At 64.2% G+C, this 21,185-nt stretch overlaps 2 protein-coding genes and 1 long non-coding RNA gene across 11 annotated transcripts; 2 read left to right on the top strand and 1 right to left on the bottom strand.

Annotated features, from left to right (window-relative positions):
- The first annotated feature begins 81 nt into the window (after positions 1 to 81).
- LOC118996584 (uncharacterized) lies at positions 82 to 1,781 on the top strand. 2 transcript variants are annotated; one of them, XR_005068516.1, is made up of 2 exons: positions 82 to 349; positions 1,551 to 1,781. It is a non-coding gene; the product is annotated as an uncharacterized LOC118996584 (long non-coding RNA). The 2 variants fall into 2 exon arrangements; XR_005068517.1 differs by lacking the exon at positions 82 to 349 and adding an exon at positions 792 to 961.
- Positions 1,782 to 5,498: 3,717 nt separating this feature from the next.
- NKAIN4 (sodium/potassium transporting ATPase interacting 4) lies at positions 5,499 to 14,072 on the top strand. The gene is made up of 6 exons (XM_037059846.1): positions 5,499 to 5,552; positions 9,496 to 9,644; positions 10,483 to 10,573; positions 11,317 to 11,511; positions 12,890 to 12,950; positions 13,981 to 14,072. The coding sequence occupies exons 1-6, from the start codon at positions 5,499 to 5,501 to the stop codon at positions 14,070 to 14,072; spliced, it is 642 nt and encodes a 213-aa protein (XP_036915741.1).
- Positions 14,073 to 15,549: 1,477 nt separating this feature from the next.
- Positions 15,550 to 20,513, bottom strand: BIRC7 (baculoviral IAP repeat containing 7). 8 transcript variants are annotated; one of them, XM_037060053.1, is made up of 7 exons: positions 19,434 to 20,513; positions 18,615 to 18,714; positions 18,234 to 18,315; positions 18,076 to 18,118; positions 16,861 to 16,917; positions 16,432 to 16,641; positions 15,550 to 15,780 (listed from the first exon to the last, which is right to left on the bottom strand). In XM_037060053.1, the coding sequence occupies exons 1-7, from the start codon at positions 19,786 to 19,788 to the stop codon at positions 15,671 to 15,673; spliced, it is 957 nt and encodes a 318-aa protein (XP_036915948.1). In that variant the 5' UTR covers positions 19,789 to 20,513; the 3' UTR covers positions 15,550 to 15,670. The 8 variants fall into 8 exon arrangements, with proteins under 8 accessions (XP_036915948.1, XP_036915949.1, XP_036915955.1 ...); XM_037060054.1 differs by having other exon boundaries at positions 16,432 to 16,626; XM_037060055.1 differs by having other exon boundaries at positions 15,666 to 15,780; positions 16,436 to 16,641; positions 19,434 to 20,510.
- Between the last annotated feature and the right edge of the window lie 672 nt (positions 20,514 to 21,185).

The raw sequence follows: 21,185 nt of genomic DNA, 5'->3' as shown, positions 1-21,185 counted from the left end.
AGGCATCACGGGAAGCTGGGAGCTGCTGGCAGGGGCGGGGCTTCTGCAGCTGCCCTTTAGACCGGAAGCGCCGCCCAGCCACAGTCGCCATGGGGACGCGTTCCGGGCGCGGCGTCGGTGCCCCCGCCCGCGGAGGAGCGCACGGGAGCAGGAGGCCTGCGCTGACGGCCCCGGGGCCGGACTTGCAGTCCTCTTCGCTTCGCTCCGCCACGTCCTGGTCGGCCCTGTGGACCCCAGCTCGGCCCACCACGGCTCGCGGACCGCCCGCCGTCGCTAACGCGGACAGGAAAGGGCGTCCGTGTGCACCGCCAGGATCTGAACGAGAAACTGATGGCCTGCTCGAACGGGGGTGATTTCAGGGCCGTCTATTTACAGGGGGGCTAACTAGGAAGGTGTGGTGGGTTTGGGGAAACCACTGTAATACTGAGGCTCCAAGGAAAGGGGCGGCGGAGAGGTTCCGGTGCCCTGGAAGGGGAGTCTTTAGGGCCGCTAAAGACTCACAGGTGGTTGAGGGCATCGCCAGCCTGAGGTGAGGAGCAGAAGAAGCTCGTGATATAAATACCTGGCCTGTCTGGCCTCTCACCCTGTGGTCTGATTTGCCTCCCGTTGGCTGAGCCCATTGCTGCAGCTGGAGAGAGAGAGGGCGGGAGGGACAGACAGACAGACAAACAGACTCAGATCGTTCGAGATGGCTGCAAAGCACTGTGAATAGTAGGAGCCCAAACTTGACCATGTGACTGTGGAAAGGTAACTGTTCACAGTAACGACGGGGGGGGGGGGGNTGTCTGGCCTCTCACCCTGTGGTCTGATTTGCCTCCCGTTGGCTGAGCCCATTGCTGCAGCTGGAGAGAGAGAGGGCGGGAGGGACAGACAGACAGACAAACAGACTCAGATGGTTCGAGATGGCTGCAAAGCACTGTGAATAGTAGGAGCCCAAACTTGACCATGTGACTGTGGAAAGGTAACTGTTCACAGTAACGACGAGGGGGGGGGGCGGGTAGTGTAGCTGCAAGTGATACTTGGTATCCTTTTTATGTTGTGCTTTTCTGTGTGTTCCACGTGCTTTCGTTGATCTTGTATCTTTTGGAATGATCAAGCGTGGACATTCCCTGAGATCTGACTTACACTCAATAAGGTGTGCAGTTAAGCGCGTTTCTACAAAGGCACGCCCTGCGGCAGCCTCCACCAGAGGCAGCACTCGTTGTCACTCTGTCCTCGGGCCTTAGTTTTGTCTGGGCCGGAACGTCACATAAATAAAATCATGCAGCAGACACTTTTTAAAATTTTTTAAGAAGGCTTTATTTATTTATTTCTGGGGGGAGGAAGGGAGAAAGAGAGGAAGAGAAACATCAGTTCCCTCTCATGTGGCCAAAACTGGAAACCTGACCTGAAACAAAGGCTTGTGCCGGGACTGGGAATTGAACTGACGACCTTTTAGTTCTCAGCCCACACTCAATTGAGCCACACCAGCCAGGGCTCATGCAGCAGGTGCTTAAAAACACGTAACGTGTTTTAAGATCCATCCACATGGTTGTGTGTATCTCTTCTAGGTGTTGCCTATAAATGGAATTGTGCAAGATGTGACCTTTTGGGGGTGACTTTCACTGAGCGTCATGTGTCTGAGGCTTTTCTATGTTGTCCTGTGAATCAACTCCCCCGCCGCTCCTTTCTATGCTGAATAGCGTTCCGGTCAATGAAAATGCCACACTGTCCATTCACATGTGGACGCTGGAATCATTCTGAGTTGTGATGATGCCGAATAAAGCTGAGATTCACACACAGGTCTCTTTGTGGGCACAGGTTTTATTTCTCTTGCCGAGTGACTTAGGAGTAAAATCGCTGGGCGCTGGGATCAGAAGGGGGCAGTTTTCCAACATGGCTGTACCGGGTGTCCTTCCCCTGGAGGCCCGAGAGTTCCAGTTGCTCCACATCTTTGTCAGCACTTGGTGTTGTCAGTCTTTTCACTGCAGCCCTTCTAGTGGGTACAAAGTGGTGTCTCGTTGCAGTTTAGTGTGCCTTTCCCTGCATCGCTGGTCGAGCAGGGCTGGGAGCTCGTCTTAATTAGCATTTCCAGCCTGTCCTGTGCCCAGCTGGGCACAAGCAACCCCCGCCCCCAAGCAGGGCTGCCCGGAGGAGGAGTCCTGTGGTAAGAAGCCTGTGGCATTCACAGAAGTGGCGAGGGCTACCGCGATGTGGACGAGACACTGGTGGGGTCTACACAGGCTCTAGCATGAGGCTGCAGATTTCAGATCCTGTGGTTGGGCCTGTGTAGGCTCCACGGGTTCAGAGAGTGATAGGCAGGTGCTGGATCAGTCACCGCGGGCTTCCTGGAGGAGGCAGGTCAGGAGGGGTGAGCCACTAAAGAGAAAGGGAGGATGCCCTGGCTGGCATAACTCAGTGGACTAACCGCGGGCCTGGGAACCAAACGATCGCAGTTCGATTCCCAGTCAGGGCACATGCCTGGGTTGCAGGCCAGTTCCCAGCAGGGGACACACGAGAGGCGGCCATACATTAACATTTCTCTCCCTCTCTCCTTCCCTTCTCCTCTAAAGATAAATAAATAAATTCTTTTTTTAAAAAAAGAGAAAGGGAGGAAAAGGGAAGGCATCCCTGGAGAGAGGTCCAGGGCCATGTTCATCCCAGGGCGAGGGTCAAGTCCCCACGGCTGGAGGGGTGGCATTTTCCAGGACAGGGCAAGCCTGTTGCTTCATAGCTCTGCCCCTTCCACGATCCCAGGACCATACAGTGACCGTGACAGCATCGTGGGGAAGGTGAGACGCTCACCGACGAAGGCACTGTGGGTGATGAAGCGCAGAGCGGCGCAGGGCGCCCATTGGCGGTGGCGGCGGCTCGCGCACCTTCCTTCCTGTCTGAAATGTGCAGGTGACTCGTGTGCTTCTCAGAGGCCAGCCCTCGTCTGTTCAGCTGCAGTGCTACTGCCGTCTCTGCAGTCCCTCTGGGGCTCTCACAGTCCTCAATGGGGGTCAAAGGGAAGGGAGTTCGAGGACAGCGACACGGATGCCTCAGAACCAATGGCTGCTCCAAGCAGAGCTCGGGGTTCAGGCATGCGGTGGGGAGCAGGGAAGGCCCCACCCACCAGACAGCAGCTCAGGTCTGTGGAGTCACCGTGGGGCCTGGGGGAAATCTCTGGTTCGTCCCAGACCTGGTTTCCCCGTCCGGGAAAGGAGGTCTCCTATTCCCCTCCCAGGCCAGGGGCCCACACTCCGGGCGCCTGCCAGCAGCCAGGCCTCGGGCCTGATAAAGATGCACCGTTTAAACTGAGTCCTGCGTGCTGAGATGAACCCCTGTCCAGGGGAAGGCACTGAGGCCACAGCCATCCCAGAGCAGGAGGAGGGCGTGTGGAGCTGGGCCTCTGATCGGGAGACACACGCAGGTTACGGAGAGCCTGGCCACGGAGCTGTGAGCACTGGCTGTCAGTGGGCCCCCAGCCTAGTCAGCCAGGTCAGGCTGGGTCGTATCCCAGTGTCTGTGACCGGCCCCTCTTGTAGCCCAGGGTTCCGTGGTCCCCACTGCCATCTCGCGTCCCCACAGCTATGCTGGACGTCTGTGTACAATGGTGTCTGTACATGCGTGTTTCCTGGCATAGAGCTCTGGAAGGAGGCACAGTGGGTCATTTCAGATCAATGAGATCAAATCGCTCTCCCAACCTCGGTACCGAGTGCCCTCATTCGCAGGGCTATGCCTGCAGCCTCTCGCTGGCCAGGCATCACTGAGCTGGCTGTCTTTGCCAGAAGCCCATGTGTTGTCCTCACTGGCCTAGTTTTCATTTCCTTAATGGTGGGGGTGCAAGCACCTGTGTGCGGGACAGCCTGCGCCGCTCCTGAGGACCAGCTTCTACTGACCGCCCTCCACCACCAGGCCCTCCCCGAAACAGCTCCGTCCTCACCTGGAGAGAAGAGCATGGGGCTGGTTCGGGTCTGCACAACCGGCGCCCTTTCCTGGCCTCGGGCTGCTGGCTGCGGGAACCGGCCCCACCTGACCCCCGGCTGCAGCCTCTGCCTGGTGCTCAGGAAGAACTGGGACCGGGACAGAAGGCAATAGAAGGAAGGTTGGGGCATGGGGTCTTGAGAATTTGAGAGGCCATGTGTCCCACAGAAGTGCGACTGTCCCTGAAACTCTGCTGTCATTCTGTCCCTGACACAGCCAGGACACGCCCAGGACTGGCAGCTGTGCTGAATGGCACTCTTCCCACGGGCTGAAGAGTCTTGGCTAAGAACTGTTGAGAGTGGGCCAGCCTCTCAGATTGCCAGCCCGAGGGCTCTGATCCTGGAGCTGTGACCGGAAGGACCCTCAGCCCTGGACCACCAGAGCCAAGAACAACAGCCCACGGCTGATGGGAAGCACTTGTCTGTGTCCCTTCCCTGGTGCCGAGGGTCCCCTCCTGCCCCCCAGCCACATGTCCCTCTGTTCAGGACCCCTCTCCTCTGGGGCCTGACCAGGACCATCTCCTGCCTCCCAGCACAAGGTTCTCCCCCTGAGGACAGGCCTGACCACGGCTCACCCTCACCTGGGGTTCCGATAACCCAGCCTACCAGCAAAGCTTCCCGACCCAACCCAGCCTGCCTCCCTCCGGCCACCTGCCCCACAGGGAGCTTGGACCCACCTCCACACCGCAGTCCAGCTGAGTCCGCCCCACACACAGGGCCCCAGCCCCCAGGCTGTCTGCAAACCCAGGTCTCCCCACGGAGCAGACCTGGAAGGCAGACCCCCTGCATTCCCTGGGCTGGCAGGGCGTCCCCCTCCCACTCCTGAGCCCTCACCCCCAGGAGGGGGTCTTCTGAGCTCTTGACTCAGGTCCAGGACACGGTGGGGTCGGGAAGCCTGGGGCCCCGCCAGGACCGGGGTGATAAGGAGAGTGGGTCACACCGGGGCTGGGGAGGAGTGGGGAGGAGCGGGGAGGAGCGTTCCTGGCCGAGGGGCATCGCTGGTTATCCTGGGGGACGGGCTTGAGGCAGCCTCCGGGCTGTCGTGGGGCCGCTGCACAACCCCTCTGCGCTCCAGCTGCCCGAGAAGCCGCGCCACCGCCCCTTTAAGAAGGGGTCCCGCGCCCCCTCCCCAGCCGGCCCCGAGTCCCAGGAGGCTACGAGTCCGAGTCCGGGCGGGAGAGATCAGGCGCAGCTGTTACTCCAGGGGGCGGAGCTGGGCGGACCCGGCCGCAAGGAGGGGCTGGGCCGGCAACAGGGGGGCGGCGGGGAGGGGAGGGCGGGAAGCGCTGCGGGCTGGGACCCCAGCGGTGGCGGCGAGTCTGAATTGGGGTCAGGGGTCGTCCCAGGGTGCGGCCAAAGACTTTGGGAGGCTTGGGATAGCAGGCGGGCGCGGGGGACGGGACGGGGACTTCAGGGACTCGGGCGGGGTCGAAGCACGGAGTGGCTGGCCGGAGGCAGGGCTGGGGGACCCGCGGGCCAGGCGTTGGGCTACCCACACTCTGGCTTGGAGTGTGGGAGGTGGAGACTGCGCCCGCGGGCTGCGCCAGCACCATGGGCTGTTGTTCCGGCCTTTGCACGCTAATCTTCCTCTGCACTTTCCAGCTGGTGAGTGGCGACCCCTTCTCGGGCCCCGCAGCCTCTCGGCGTGGTCACCGCCCCCAGCCCCGCCACTGCGTCCGTGCCGGCCTGTGGGGCTCCGGGTCAGGGACGGCTCGGACCCACGGGCTTCTGTGGCCGAAGTTCTCTGCTGTCCCGAGGTCCGCGGGGGGGGGGGGGGGGTATGGGAAGCCAGCGTCCTGTGCGAGACCCCTCCGGCCCCTTCGTCCCACCCGGTGCGCCCAGCTGTGTGCGCACGCACGGAGGGGCCACAGGATCCCAGTGTGGACAGGTGCCGGGGTGCAGAGGGAAGGGGCGGGTGCAAAACAAAAGCCTTCAGATGGGGAGCCTGACCCTGCTGTCCCCGGAGCCCCGGGCTGGGGACTCAACGCTTCCGGTGTGCGTGGTGCACTCGGGGTGGACGGCGGGAGGAAGCGCTGCTGCGCGCGCCTGATCCAAACGTGTCCAACGGCGTGTGTGGCTCTGAGGAGACGCCCAGCTGAGCAAGTGTTCCCTTCCCGAAGCCAGTGCCAGGCCCCAGTGAGGGGCCGAGTTCCGCTTCCAAAGCCTGATCGCCCGTTGAGTGGGGGGGGGCGCTTGTGAGTTTGGGAGTGGGAGCTGATCCCGGCCCAACCCGGGCGCCTCCCGAGGTGGAGACAGCGGCCTGGGGCTGCTCTGGGAGGGGGCTCTGGGAGGGGGTGCCGGGAGGCCACGGAGCGGACAGGGCGTTGAAGACGGTGCCCAGGGCTCCACTTGGATGTCGTTGTGTCTGAGGTTAGCGAGGCCCCATGGATGCAGCTTTGTGAAGAACTGGACCCTCAGTCAGCCGAGTGTCCAGTCTGCCCTTACAGATCCGAGTGCCAGGTCGGGCCGCTCCCAGAGCTCGGAGTGGGGATGGATAACAGAGGTCAGGGCCACCCGGCTGGGGAGCAGCTGCGGATGGCCTCTGGGTCTCCAGTCTTAGAAAGGACATGCGGCTTCCCTGAGGCCGCGCAGCGAGTGCTCTTGCTCTGATGGGCACAGTGTGGGGGTTTCCGGGGACTAGAAGGTCCCCTTGCACCCCGAGCTGTACAGGGCTGGTCTCCGGGCCTGCACAGACAGGGCGAGCTGGCTGAGCCGGCATGGAGCTGGGAGGCACCGCCCAGCCCGTGTGTCCTGCCTGGAGGAGGCTGTCTGCCAGAGGGGTACTCAGAGCTGTGGGACTCAGAGGAGTGGAGTGAGGGGACTCTGTGGGCTGCCCGCAGGGCTGGAGCTCCCGAGGCTGAGAGAGAGCCCAGCCCTGTGAAAGGCGTTGAAGCCCAGGACTGCCCTGTCAGCAGCAGAGCTCTGGCCAGCCTCGGGGACAGGAATGGTGCCACTCTGTGCCTTTCGGTGGGAATCTCCCTGGGGGGTGGGGCAGGAACCCTTCTGGAAGGCCCTGGGGTGGGGTCAGGAAGCAGGGATGGGAAGGAAGGATGGGGTGACGGGTGGAGGGCAGCCCGGAGCCTGGACATTGACCAGACAGCAGGAAGCAGAGTGGCTTTGGGCAGCTGTGACTTGTTTGCTTTCTCGGGTCGAGTGTGGAGTGTGGGATGTGCTGGGGCCCGCGCTGATCGGGCCAGGAGAAACAGAGGCACTGAGGGACGGGTGTGGCCTCGGGTTTGGAGGGGTTGGGTCAGGCTCTGCTGCCTGTTCAACTCCCGAAGTGGACAGTGGGCAGAGGGGCATCCCTGCAGAGCCTTGGGAGTTTGGGCAAAGCTCAGGAGGAGAGGAGTATCTTGGCTTGAGGGCCCCAGGGTCTCCCTGGACTGGGGGCCCCGGCCGACTCCTAGTCTCAGTGAGGCAGGCCCAAGGGCCAGAGCCGGGGCCCCAGGAGGCCAGCCGGAATGCAGCACAGGGCTGCGAGGGGCCTTTTGTCCTGGGCTGGTGGAGGGGGTGGCGGAGGTGGAGCCTGAGATCTGGTCACTGTGTGTGGGGCGAGGGTCAGCGGGGGAAGCCAAGCGGGCAGTCCTGTGGCTTTTCTTTCCTGGTTTTGACAAGCGTGAGAGTTTCCCGGTTACCCAGCTACAGGACAAAGGCCCAGAGAGCGTGCCTTCCCAGAGCCTTCTTTCGGGAGAATGGAGTGAACTCTGCTGCTCTGAGCCAGCGGAGCGGTGGGGCCATCTCCCAGGCTGTGGCCCACCGCGGTGACAAGAGGGCAGCGAGGCCCGGCAAGGGGCCGGCGCAGCAGGCGGTCCTCATCTATCTCTTCCCTGCTCGCACCGTGGCCAAGCCTTCCTCCGGCCTCTGGGCTTAGAAACGAAAAGACAAAAAAAGATGTCTGCCCCTCCCCCTCAACTGGCCTCTGCTGTGCTGGCCACCCTGCCAGGTTTCAGGGTCTTTTCTGGGAGAGACCCTAGGGCTGCCCCCCAGACTCAGAGAGCCATCAGCAGGGACGTGCATGACTCGCATCCAGTCCAGGCCACAAGTCCACTGTGTGCCGGGCACTGGGCTCGAGGGGTGAAGGTCGAGCAGAATTCAGACAGCCGGGAGTGACCAAGGCCCATCCCCGGCCCTGGCCCTGGTGATCTTCGGAGACTGTGGGCTTCACTCGGGCCTCTCGGGAGGGGACCAGCCACCACCTCCTGGCCACAGTTGCCCAGACACAGGGCACTTGTCTGGAGCCCCCATGGCCGGCCTGTGGTGGGGCAGGCTGTGGCCTGAGGGAAAGGGGCTCAGGGCGGAGGGGGTGGTGTGTCTGGGGTGCATGTCCCCTGGGAGGTTTCTCATGCTTCGCATGTGGCCCTGCTTTGGCTCCCCCTACCCAGCTGGCTCCTAGGGCGGACCCCAGCCCCCACAAAGAACGTGCTTGGAATATCCCCCTGGAAATAGCCACCACCCCCACCTCAGGGCCATCCAGAGGACCAGACTGTGCCCAGGACACGCCCACAGTTGCCATTTCTGGGGCTGGTCAGGGTCCCCTGAGGGGTCCGGGACACAGGCCAGAGCAGTGGGTCAGGGCTGGGATGGGGAGGGGCCAAGTGCTCTGGCCAGGGTTGGGTGTCCTTGGCCCCGTGACCCCAGGGAGATCCTTGAAAGCTCACCCTGCTGGGCTCTGTCCCTGGTCACGGTGCCACTTGCAGAGCCTCCCCTCTCTCTCCCCCTCCCAGATCCTGGCCTACAGCCCACATGCTAGAGGCCCCTCAGAGTCAGGACAGGCCTCTGTCGCTCCCCCAGGGCTGAGGGCAGCCTGGGTGCACAGGGGGACACAGCAGAATCATGACATGCAGCGGCAGCCCTGCAGGGGCACTGTCCCTTCTCTGTTGCTGTCCTCCCAGGGCCTGGCCGGTCCCCCCAAGCTCTGCTGGATGCCGAGGACTCAGCTGCACTTCCTCCCAGTGTCTCCTCCACACCCGCACGCGTGTCACCCTGGCCTATGGGCATGATGAATGAATGAATGAACGAACGAACGAACGAACGAACGAACGAATGAGTGCTCTGTGGAGTCATGACCGAGCCCTGAGCCTGTTGGTCTCCCTGCGTGTAAAATAAGTCCCCGTCGGCTGTCCCTGCCGGGCTGGTGGCTGTGGAGCCGGTGGGGCCAGAATGGTCTCCTCGTGGAGAAGCAGCCCTGCCCAATGCCCTCAACCCCCTGCCTCGCTCACTGTGCCCAAAGCGCAAGAACCCAGGAACTGCGCTGTGGCTGTGGAGACCCCCGGCTCTCAGCCTCCAGGCCCTGCCCCCCCCAACCCTGTGAGTCAGAGCAGCCCTGGGTAGAGCTCCCATTCCCCAGATGGGGAAACTGAGGATGGGGTGGGGGACCTTTCAAAAGAGAGGGATCACCCAGGGGAGCGTTTTCAAGCTGGGGGCTCCTGGAGGGAGCTCTGTTGGAAGAGACAGGCCCACCGCCAGTGCAGAAAGGGGGCAATTGGGCAGGGAGGCTGGTGGGGCCTCCCTGGCGTCCTCGGCCCCTCATGCGGCCACCCTGCCCCAGGTCACCGCCCTGGTGCGGCAGGTGTTCAACTTCCTGGGCTACCAGTGGGCGCCCGTCCTGGCCACCTTTGTCCACGTCGTCATGGTCCTCCTGGGGCTCTTTGGCGCCTTCCAGTACTGGCCGCCCTACCTCGTAGTGGTGAGTCCACTGTGGTCTGCTCCCCCCGCCCAAGGGCTTGGCCCGATGGCCCGCACAGGGGCAGTACAGTGGCCTATGGTCCTGGAAGCCACCAGAGCACCTGGAAAGGCCAGGGCTTGCACCGTGCACTGTCTTCCCAGGCCCCGAGGCTCACACCTCCCCACAGCCTGCCATTCTGACCCAGCCACCGAGGCACAGAGTGGGGACTGCACCCCGAGTGCCCCATCCCGGGCCCCTGCGCCTGCCCTCCTGCCCTAAACCAGCTCCACCCTGGTCAGCGCAGCCTTTCCAAGTGCAGATCGAGACCACGGGTCTGCAGGCCCGAGTGTGTGGCAAGCCTTTCCGGCAGAGGGCCCAGGGGCATGTGTTCCAGGCCTTGGACCACCGTCGAGGCCCCAGCACAGAGGCTGCCCTGAGCATGGTGGACACAGCGACCTGGCTGAGTCCTGGTCAAAATGTGCCGCTGGTGGTGCTGGCCGGGCCTGCCCCCTGTAGGCAGCTGTCCAGAGCTGTCCTTTAGAGGGGAGGCTTGGGGGTGCTTTGCAGTTCAGGCCACTCGTGCCCTTGGTTGTCATCAGTCCACCTCAGATCCAGGGAGGGGCCCCGGCACAGCTGGCTCCTCCCAGTGGGCCCTCCCCCTAGGGGAGCAGGCACCCTGTCGCCACAGGAAGGCTCTGTGGTCTGGGAGCAGAGCCCCTGGCCCCCCAAAGAGGCTTCAAGGGCTCTCCACCAAGGGCAAAAGCACGGTGGGCCCCTCCCCTTGAAGGGCTGGGTTCCCCCACCCCTCCCCCTGAGTCCAAGTCCAAGTCCAAGTGCACTCATCTCTTCCCCCATCCCCATTCTCCCTAGTATGCTTCATGGGCATACGTGGGCGGCCATCTGGGTCACCTGGAATATTTTCATTACCTGCTTCTACCTGGAGGTGGGGGGCCTCTCCAAGGTGAGTCAAGCCGGAGACATGTGCGAACAGAGCGGGCACTGCGGGAGTCAGTCATCTGCCCGCCCCCCACACACAGAGGCGGGTGGGGGCTGCTCTCAGCTCTGTCCCTCGCCCCTGGGACAGGCCTTGCCCCCAGCAGTGACTCAGGGAAGGTCTGACGAAAGACCAGTGGTTTGACGGGTGGAGGAGGGGCTGTGGGCATTGGACTGGTGGCCTCCAGCTGAGGAAAGATGCACCAAGGAAGGCTTCCTGGAGGAGGGGGCCTCAGGACCGGGGCAGCTCCTAAAAGGAGAGCCAGGGCTGGGGGTCGGGAGCGGAGAAAGTAGCCCTGGCAGAGGCGTGCAGGTCGGAGGACCACCTCAGGTGGCCTGGCCTGGGCTGGACGGAGCTCTGTCTGCCCCCCACCCCCCGTGTCCTCTGGGTTGTTCCGCCCCCTCGCACCCTGAGGAAGCCCATGGGTCCCCACCGTGGGGTGGAGTGGGGCTGCGTCCGGGCCCTAGGAGCACCCTTGGTGAACCAACCCTGTCTGAGAAGCTATTGGGGCACTTGGCCTGCTGTACTGCATCCTTGCAGGGAGCTCAGGGACAAGCCGTGAGAATGGGGAGCAGGGTGGGGTTTGAGTCCAGGTGCCAGGTGGGGCATGGCTGGGATGGTTTCTGTGCCCGTGTGGCCCATGGCCAGAGTCAAGGCCGGAGGCTGGTGGTGCCACTGGGGCCAACCTGGCCCCACCCCCTTGCCCCCAGGACAGTGAGCTCCTGACCTTCAACCTCTCCAGACACCGCTCCTGGTGGTGGGAGCATGTCCCTGGCTGTCAGCGAGAGAAACCGGTGGCAGGCTTGGGGCCCCCTGGTGGTCAGGCCCTGGAGCCAGGCATTGGCTGCGCCCTGGAGCATGGCTATGTGGAGGCCCTGCACAGCGCCCTGCAGATCCTGGTGGCGGTGAGCATGGGGTGGGGACTCATCAGCTGGGGAACACACGTAGGGGACCTCACCCCAGGCCTCTCCTGCAGGGAGGGCCAAGCAGTCCTCTGCCAAGGCAGGGTGCCCTTCCTTGCCCCCACCCCTGCCTGAGGGGTTAAGGACTCACCCTGCTATCCTCACCTGTACAGCCTGAGCCACCGGACCCTCAGCGTCCTGCTCTGCAAAATGAGCTCAGAACCAGCTATGCCCCAGGGGCAGTATAAGGAGGGAACGAGGTAGCAGAACCTGAAGGTTCTGATGATACCGTGGGGCTGGGCATGTGGGGTCTCCTGCAGTCTGTCCCCTCCCTGGAGGTAGTGTGGGCAGGGGACAAACCTGGAGAGCCCAGCGGCCAGGGGGACCACTTCCTGGTCACTGGGCCCTGGAGGCTGGAGAGGGAGGCAGAGGCCCAGCCCAGCTCACCCTGCAGGCTGCTTTCCGCTCCTGTGGCGCTGCAGGTTGTGAGTGAAAATGCAGGTCACTCGCTGGCCAGTGGGGCTCAGTGGGTTGGGCGTCGTCCCACTGGTCCATGGAAGGTCGCTGGTCCCCGGGCAGAGCGTACACAAGAGGCAATGGATGGATGTTTCTCTCTTTCTTCCTCCCTTCCCCTCTCTCTAAAAATAAATAAATAAACCCTTAAAAAACACAGGCCTTTCCATTAAATTTGAATTTCAGAGAAACAACAGGCAAGTTTGAGTGTGAGTGTGTTCCAGTCTGTGTGTGGGATATGCTCACACTAAAAACAAAAGGCGAACGAACCAGAAACCCCTGTTCAGTCTGCATCTGAAGTTGAGTTCTGACGGGGCGCTCTGCACCTTCCCTGCAACCCCAGCCTAGAGAAGAGACCTCCGTCCTGTAGGGGCAGGGTCGGCGGGGGGCCCACAGAGCTCAGGGGTGCACTGTGGCTTCACCCCCACGGCCTGCCCTTGCTGTTTGCTTTGGGGGGTCCAGGAGAAGCAGACCCTTGGCTGGCCCACTGCCGTCCTGCCGGGATGGAATTGGAACCATCCAGAGGGGCCAGAGCTCCCACTGCAGGGTCTGGGGCTGCAGGTCTTGTGGGCGGGCGTCGGGACAGCTTTGGGGAGGGGCTGGGGTGGGAGCCCAGAGATTGGACCCACAGGGGCTGTGGCAGGTGGGGCACCCTCCCCTGGACCTGAGCCAAGGAAGAAGAGCAGGGAAGCAGGATGCATTTCAGCACCACGGCCAGCTGCCGGCCCTGCTCCTTCCCATGCCAGAGGCTGCCCCCAGGCCCACCCAGTCTGTCCTTCAGTGGCGAGCAGGCAGACCCCTGGCCTGAGACCACGCTCCTGAGTCTCGTCCACACCCTCACCCCAGCCTCTCTCTCCACGTCTTTCAGCTGGTGGGCTTCGTCTACGCCTGCTACGTGGTCAGTGTTCCCACCGAGGAGGAAGACAGCTGTGAGCGTGTGGCCGGCTGGCGCTGGCTGTGGGGGAAGGAGAGGGCTGCAGAGGGCTGGTGTCCTGCCTGTCTCGCTGGCGTGGGCCCCATGCCCAGTGGAGGGGGGGTCCCTGCCTGAGCGAGGAGGGGGATGATCCGGCCACCTGAGAGGAGATGAGGGGAAGTCCCAGGTCGTGGCTCACCCCACCACCCCGAGACCTGCAGGTTCAGGGGCTCCTGTGCCCCACACAACCCCACCGCTGCTGCAGGTGGGGCTGAGCCCTCAGACCCAGAGAGGGGCAGGCCACTCTACCTTCCGGCAGCTGAGAACAGCGTCCCGCTGGCCGGGCATCTCCCAGGCCCTCAGGACTGGTCTGGTCCCCTGAGCAGTGACTCCCCTGTGTCCCCAGAGTGACCCTCTTCTGCTTTCCTCTGGTTTTCAGCATCAACACTCAGCCCCCCCCCAGCCCCCAACCGTCCCGGCTCTGACATGCTCTCGTGGGAGAGCCCTGCAGAGAAGGGCAAAGCCAGTGAGGGCACTGAAGGCTGGGTACCCCAGGGGGCCCGGGCTTCTGTGGGCAGGCCCTTTCCTGGGGTCGGGGTCAGACGGTCGGTCTGCCTGTCCACCCGACCACCTCCCAGTAGCTCTCTGCGAGAGCACCCAGCCAGGCCCATGCTGCTGCTGGCAGGGGAAAGGCTTCCCTGTAGGTCACCTTGAAACACACTGGGACGGGAGCCAGCCCCATGGCTCGGAACTGGGTTGGTTCTGCCCAGAAAGCGCCTGCCACCCAGTGGATGGCAGGGTGGCAGGTCCCCCACCCCCGAGGTCCAAGGCCCCGGGGCCCCCAGACCACATTCCGGGTGAGCAGCCCATGCCCACGCAGAAGTTTCCCCCCTGGAGTCCCATGCTCCCCCTGCAGGTGGCCCTCCCCAGGGCCCCACCCACTGCCGCCCTGCCGTCCCTGCGTGGCGTCCACAGCGGGCCTGTCCCCATCCGCCCTTTTTTCCACTGTCTGGGTTTCGCGTTATTTGGGTCTCAGTTTCCTTCAGCTGATTTCATTGGTGGACTCGACCCATTTCCTCTCTACCTAAATGTTACCGGGAAGCGCTCCAGCCTCTTGTTCAAGCAAGCACACTTGTAAGTCTGGCCAGGGCAGCCTGCCCCTGCTGGGTCCGGCCCCTCAGGTCGGCAGACCAGCATCCACCTGTCTGTCTGTCCATCTATCCTCCATCCGTCCACCCTCCATCGCCCCCCACTGTTCTGAGGCCAGCTGTGTCCCACTGTTCTCCAGGCCAGGGACGGTGGTGTGGAAGACCTGGGCTCGGCCCCCACCCCCAGGTCCCTGCCCCGCAGAGTCTGTGGGCGTTTGGGGCTCAGCTGGTTTTGTGCTCAGAGCCAGGGCACCAAGAGGCCCCTAGCCAGGTGGGCCATGTGTCACCTCAACAGGAAGGTGGGGGTGTTGGTTTTCTGCCTTTGGAGGGACAGGCATTTTCCCTGGTGAAGGGCCTCTGCCGCTCCTTCTCTGAAGTGGCCTTTGCCGCCAGCCCTGCCCCATGAGTCATCCTAAAGTCGGGGGTCAGAATTGGTGGCTCGTGGTCCCGTGCTCGGTCAAGCTGCCCTTTCTGTGTCCCACCCATGCCCTCAGAGATGAGCCTGCCCTTCAGGACCACACCTGGGGCCACCCCCCTGGTAGCCCTCCTGGCAGACCCCATACTTTCTGCCCTGTGCGGGAGGGGGTGCCCCAGCCAGGAGCACCCCCTCCTCAAGGGTTCTCTGACCCTCCATCCTCATCCTCACAGGCCTGCATAAGTGACAAAGGGCCCACCGTGCTCCCGCCTCCAGCTTCTGACCCACCACAGATGGCGAGGGGATGCCCGGCTGTGGGACGCACAGGGCTTCCTGTTCCCAGGGCCCTGCCCGTGGCCCAGTCACCTGCCCCAGGCCAAGCAGTGGGACACGAGCCAGAGCAGCAAGCCAGTGCCAGGCCAGGAAGGCCGCAACGACAAAGGAGTTTGTCATTTCCTTTTTCTAAAGGAAAAAGAACACACCCTCCGTCCACACCAGGCCTGGGATGGTGGTCCAGGGAGTCCTTGGCTCGGTGCCCCCGGGGCCTCGGGGCCCTGCGGGCCACATAGCTGGATGGGGCAAGGGGCTGGCCCCAGGGACTTCCTGAAGGAAAGTCTGACCCCGCCTTGAAAGTGAAGAGGAGCCCACACGTCCCGTCCCCACGGGCGGGTTCCTGATGACACAGCCACACCTGGCCAGGGCTCTCCCTGGGGCCCCTCCGCCTCCGGGCCAAGGAGGTGTCTGAACCTGTGACAGCTCCCCAGCGTCCCCAAGGTCCCACGTGGTTAATAAACCACACTCCCTGAGAGGCGGCAGTTAGGTGGATGATTACAAGTTTCTGCTCAGCAGTGGCCTTAGGCTGGCCGCACAGGTTCTAGAAGCCCTTAAAACACTGAAAAGATCAGAACAGGGAATGGGGGGAGGTGCTGGGAAAGGGGTCCCCTCCACCGTAAGGAGGCGTCTGTGGGGCAATGGCCAGGAGAAGGCCAGAGGTGGGGGGCTGGCGGCAGGGAACGGGCCTGCGGGTTCAAGAACACAGGTCACTGAGCAGCACCAGGGAACACCTGTCGCTTTACTGTGACTCTTCAGAAGCAACCAGACTTAGGTAAAACCATGCCCCCCGCCCCCCCCACACACACCAAGCCCCTTCCACCCCGGGCTACTGGTCAGGATTCAGGTGGGCAGTGCGGGGCGCCAGCTCAGGGTCCTCAGTGGGCCCACTGCAGGGTCCGCGGGACCGGCCGAGCCAAGCGAGGTGCTCATGTGGCAGCCACACTGTGCACCTGTGGGAGAAGAGGGTGAGTCTGCACCCCCCAGCCAGCTTGCCCCACCCCTGCCCTGGGCTTTCCCTCCCTTCTACCCCGGGAAGATTCCTGGGGAGATCTTGGGGTGCACACTGACCTTGGAGAGCCCTGTGTGGGCCAGGCTCCTGCCCTCCACCAGCCTGACAATCCAAGGTGGGCACCCCCCACCCCCACACATTCCCTGCAGCCTGGAGGGCATGGAGCACCACACACAGCCTCCTCCCTGGGCTGGCCATGGTCCTATTCTCCCACCTGCACAGGTGGCGGTGTCCGCGACCACAAGGTCGAGCACGGCGGAGATGTGCCCCGCCACGGGCTTCAATGTGCCCAAGCAGAGTGGCAGTGGCCCTGCCCCAGGTGCTGCCTTGGGGAGGGCTCAGAGCGAGACTCTGAGCATCCGGGGAGCTACTGGCCCCGTCCGGGCACCTGCCAGGGCTGCAGTGAGGGAGGTGCCGCCTCTCCCTGTCCCTGCCACGCCCACTGGCCCCAGTCAGGGCAGCAAGGTGTGCGGGCCAGGGCATGCTTGGCGTCCCTGTCCAGGCCCCTCTGCCGTCTCCTAGGCCAGAACTGGAAACACCCACATCAGGCCAGGCTGCGGCCTGCCTGCGGGCCAGCTCTGAGGCCAGCCACTCACCCGGCCTAGGACAGGAAGGTGCGCAGGCAGCTGTGAACGGGGGTCCTGCAGAGGGGGCAGAGCTGCAGGCTGGGCGCGCACCCAGCGCAGACCAGGTGCCCACAGGGCACGAAGGCGATGCTCACGGCACGGTCCAGGCACACCCTGCAAGTCCGCTCCTCCTGCAGCTGCCGCAGCTGCTCCTCCACGTCCCGGGCTCCTGGGGGCTCCAGAGCCCACAGACTTAGTCTGCCTGGGCCTGGGCTCCACCTGGGTCCCCTGGGGTGGCTGGGCCTGTGACACCACCCCCTGCCCCCAACCTCCACCCTCCTTAACAGGCTGACGGGCAGGTGGGTGGGGGCCAGACCAGGAGTGCCTGCCCTCCCACCCCGGGAGGCAGCAGGGCCGTCCCTGCCCCCACCTTGCCCCATGGGCCCTGTCCTCACCTGACTCCCTGGCATCTACCAAGCGGGTCTCTCCTCTGGGTGTGGGGTGGACAGGACCTGAGGGCAGTTAGGGACAGACTCCCCTGAGGCCGGCCCCCGGGGGAAAGCAATGCCAGGCCCAGAGATGGGACAGGACTGGTGGCAGAACCAGCCCAGTCTCCCCGAAACGTTCCTCCCACGGCAGAGTCCATCCCTCTGCAGGACGCTGCACCCATCCAGCCCTTGTGCAGGGGCCAGGGGTGCCCAAGGGGCTGAGCAGGCAGGAACCTCGGGGAAGGCCAGCAGCATTCACAGAACAGAGGTAGCTCCACCCCCAACCCCAGCCCCGCCTTCCTCCTGCAGCAGGTGGGCCGCCAGCTCTGACATGGATGTAACGGTTGGTACGGCCCAGGGGTAGCTCAGCCGCACCTGCCTCCACCCAATGCCCCCTTGGAATTTGGCAGGCCCTACCAAGCGCTGGCTCCACCCAGAGCACGTCTGGCCACCCGTGGCATGTGCAAGGCAGGGTGAGGGGCGCTGGATAGCAGGCCTCTCTCCCAGAGGAGAGAGGCAGACAGCCTGCTACAGTGGCCAGTCGCCAGGGCCACCTCGGTGCAGGGGACTCCGCGGCTCGCAGCCTTCCGTCAACGTCCAAGTGGCAGAGGCAGGAGTCAGGCCCCTGGACGGAGGGGCTGTGCTTCCTCGCCCCTGGGGAGAGCCAGGAACCAGACCCACAAAGCCTCGGGGGCCAGGCGCCGCGTCCAGAGCGTCACGTGGGTCTTGCTCAATCCCAGGTGGACTGGCACTGTCCCCACTTGCTGGCTCAGGGCAGGAAGCTCACAGGGCAAAAGAGCAAGAGCTGCCCATTCTAGAAGCAGAGGAGCTGGGGTCTGAACCCCGGGGCCCCGGGACCCCTTGGCTGCCCACCCCCGGAAGGCCGGGGCCCAGGTGTGGAGGGCAGAGTGCAGCGTGGCCAGCTCCTCCGTGGGCTCAGGCGGCAGAGGCCGGGGGGGGACACAGCACCTCCCCACTCTACACTCCCATCACCCGTCCTGGGTCTAGCCTCGCCTGGGGCACCGGACACACACAGTGCCAGCCCAGCACCCTCACACCCGGCCGGGCAGCCTTCGCTCTCCCTGCTGTCTGGCATCAGGGGACACCCAGTGGCCAAGGCCACAGGGCGGCCCGCAGGTGCCCACCCTGAGGGGTGGGCGAGGGCCCCGTGCTGCGCCTCACCTGAGGTGGCAGGGGCTGTGTCTGCAGGTTCCTCCCATGGGTTCTGAAAGGAGCCAGCAAGCACCTGGGCCCTGAGCCCGCAGAGGAGCAAGGTGGGGGGGGGCGCCCCTCCCTGCCCACCCATACTGCCCAGCCCGAGGAGGAGAAGCAGGACTCACCCAGGAGCCCAGTGGGTGGTGGAGGGACTCCTGGACTCTGTAGACGAAGTCCCTTCCTTTGGTCCGGAGCAGGAATTCGCACCTGCAGAAAATGAGCCCAGCAGCCCCACAGGCAAGGGGTGGTTCCAGTTGGCAGAAAGCCCCCCTCACTGTCAGGTTCCAGCTAGAAAGTCCCGGGGCCAGGGCCAGGGCCTACCCTCCCTCCCCTCTGCTCCCCCCCCGCCCCCACCCCACAGCAGAACCAAGCAGCTGTTTGGGAAGCAGCCTCTGTGGAACATCAAGGAACAAAACCAGCAAAAGTGCCATCCCCAGTGGGGGGCCCCACCCCTGAGACATGACCCCCCAGCATGTGGAGCCCGGGAGCTGCCGCAGGGCCCTTACCTCGGGAACCACTTGGCGTGCTCAGTCCAGGGGTCATCCCCTCGCTCCCAGGTCTGCAGACCCCCAGAGCAGAAGAAGCACCTCACCTTATCCTGTTGGCCTGGGTGGGGCGGGGGGGACAGAGATTCTGGCCTCCCCACATGCAGCCATGCCCCCTGGGCCAGGCGTGCCCCCCGGGCTGGGGGCAGGGGCTCACTCCCAGGGGCTCTTTCCCGATGGAGTGGGGGCTCCCACTGGCCTCTGCCCCCCTGCCCCCATGCCCTTCCTGGATTTCACAGGCAACCCGGTTTGTCAAAGGTGAAATGGCACAATGACACTGGGCTCCTGCGTCGGGAGAACATGTGGGAGAGGGGTGGAGCGCACTGTTCACAGAAGGGCCTGTGAGGGGTACAGGAGGCAAGCCCCAGCCCCGGAGCACGTGGCCATCTTGGGGTTTCGGGGACAGAGGTGCCCCCTCCTGCAGGTGGGGGGGCAGGCGTGTCCCACCAGGAGGTGCCTCCAGTGTCTGCCCTTGGACTCCCAGGGGCCTCCCAGGCGTCCATCTCCAGGCTTTGACCGTTCCACCAATGGCCAACCCTGAGCCCCCTCCACCTGCCCCTGCCCCCCGCCAGGGTCCAATGATCCTGTGTTTCTCTGGCTCCTCCCAGTTTCACTTGTCACAGTCTAAAGCCCCTACCCCAGAGAGATTCCAGGGCTGGGGACAGGTGTGAAGGGCTGCGGGCCCCCTGTCCCCTCTTCTTCGGGCCTGGAGCCTCCCCGCTGTGGGGCACGGCTTCTCGGCCAAGGTGGACCCCAGGGCACAAGTGTCCCAGGACTCACCTGTGTGGAAAAAGCCAGCAGCGGCCAGCACCTCAGGTGGCACGGTGGCAGTCAGCGGCCAGTCACAGAAGGAGGCCAGCCGCAGCTCCTCGGAGCCCATCTCGGGGAAGGCAGGCCTTGAGGGCGGGGCAGCCCAGGCCCCCTCCTCCTCCTCCACCAGGGCACGCAGCTGGCCCAGGATCTGCCCATCCGTGTGGTCCTGGCCTTCCCACAGGGTGCCGCCAGAGTCCTGGCCCAGCATGTGGCCACATTGGGAGCAGGGTCCACAGCGTCCCCCAGCGGGGCTGCCTCCAGCAGCCCAGCAGCTCTGTTCTGGGCCGCAGCCCCAGCACGGGGCCCTGTCCTCGGGTCCCATAGAAGACACACCAGCCCGAGCAGAACTGCTGTGGTGACAGGGGCCCTGGACAGCCAGTCCTGGAGTGTACCCAGCCAGCCGGCCTCTGGGCTGCTGAGCGCCTAGCACTGCCTGGGGGCAGGGGTGGCCTTTGCCTGGAGCAGCTGGGAGATGAGGGTGGCCCCTGTCCAGCCCCCAAAATGGCCCAGGTTGGGGAGGGGCCAGGGGCCCCTGAGGGCCGCTGGGGCCTGCTGCCTTCTGGAAGGGGCCAGCGTGGCAGCCAGCATCATGCGCTCACTATGCCGGGGGTGTGTCATGGGGCTTGGGGCAGGGTGGCGAGGGGCCGCTGTGGGGGCAGCTGGCCTCCCTCCACTCCACCGGGAAGGAGGGGTCTGCAGGACTGGGGGGAACACAGAGCGCAAGACCCCCTAAGGCGGCAGAGGGCTGGCACTGGCTCCAGGAACTCCAGTGGGTGGGGAGGGGGCAGGGTCAGCGATGAGTGTGTGAGCGTGGAATTCCGGGCCTGGTGCCAGAGGCAGCTTCTGGAGGGAGAATGTTCCAGAAGATCTGAGCTCTGCTGCCCTGGAGGGAGGGTGCTGCCCCGTCCTGGGGCGGCCCTGGACACAGGGGTGTCTAGGGGAGGGGAGGCCTGGAGCCATGAAGCCTGATACCTCCTGCTCTGAACCTGGGGCCACAGGGGCACAGGGGGCCTCTGAAGGGCCAGAGGAGGGAGTGGTGGGAGCTCCACCCTCCGGAGGGTCTCAGGCTCTGGGAGGGGGCTGGGCCCGTGCTTGCGGCTTCCCCCTGCACCTCCCTCGGCCTCAGGGATGATCTTCGAGACTGGGTCCATTTCAAGGTCAGAGCCCTGGCTCCAGGCCAGGGGGGCCTGGGGGTAGGGGTGGGGCTTGCTCCGAGCGCAGGTCAGAGCTGCTGGCCACGTGGGAGGCACCCTTCCCACTCCCTGTGGGAATGGCTTCCCTCAAACCTGGCCACAGCCACCTGGGCTCCAACCAGCCCAAGCCCAGGGACCCCAGTGTCCCCCAAGCCCAACAGGTAGGGACCATGGGACGGAACCTTAGGGGAGCCAGGGCTCCTGGGAGGACAGAGCAGGGCAGGGCCCGAAGGTCACAAAGGCTCTGGGTGGAAGGGATGCTGGAAGCCTGGACTGTGCGGGCATGCCCTGGAACTGCTCCCAGGATGAACCTCCTCCCTGGGCTCGCTGGCCTCTTCCTCGTTGCCTTGCCTTGGGCCAGCCCCTGCCTAAGCCCAGTGCCTCAGCTTTTTCAAGATGAGTTCATGAACAATAAAAGAGGAACCAGGCTAAGAGAAGACAGGGTTCCCAGGGCTTGGCTGGCAGGGTAGAGCTGGAGGAGGGGGTTGCTCCCCCGAGTGGAGCACACCACCCCCCCACGCCCTAC

Source organism: Sturnira hondurensis, unplaced genomic scaffold (assembly GCF_014824575.4).
Source record: "Sturnira hondurensis isolate 20B ecotype Veracruz unplaced genomic scaffold, ASM1482457v3 Scaffold0011378, whole genome shotgun sequence".
NCBI classification, from domain to species: domain Eukaryota; kingdom Metazoa; phylum Chordata; class Mammalia; order Chiroptera; family Phyllostomidae; genus Sturnira; species Sturnira hondurensis.
This window is presented reverse-complemented; position numbering and strand designations above follow the sequence as displayed.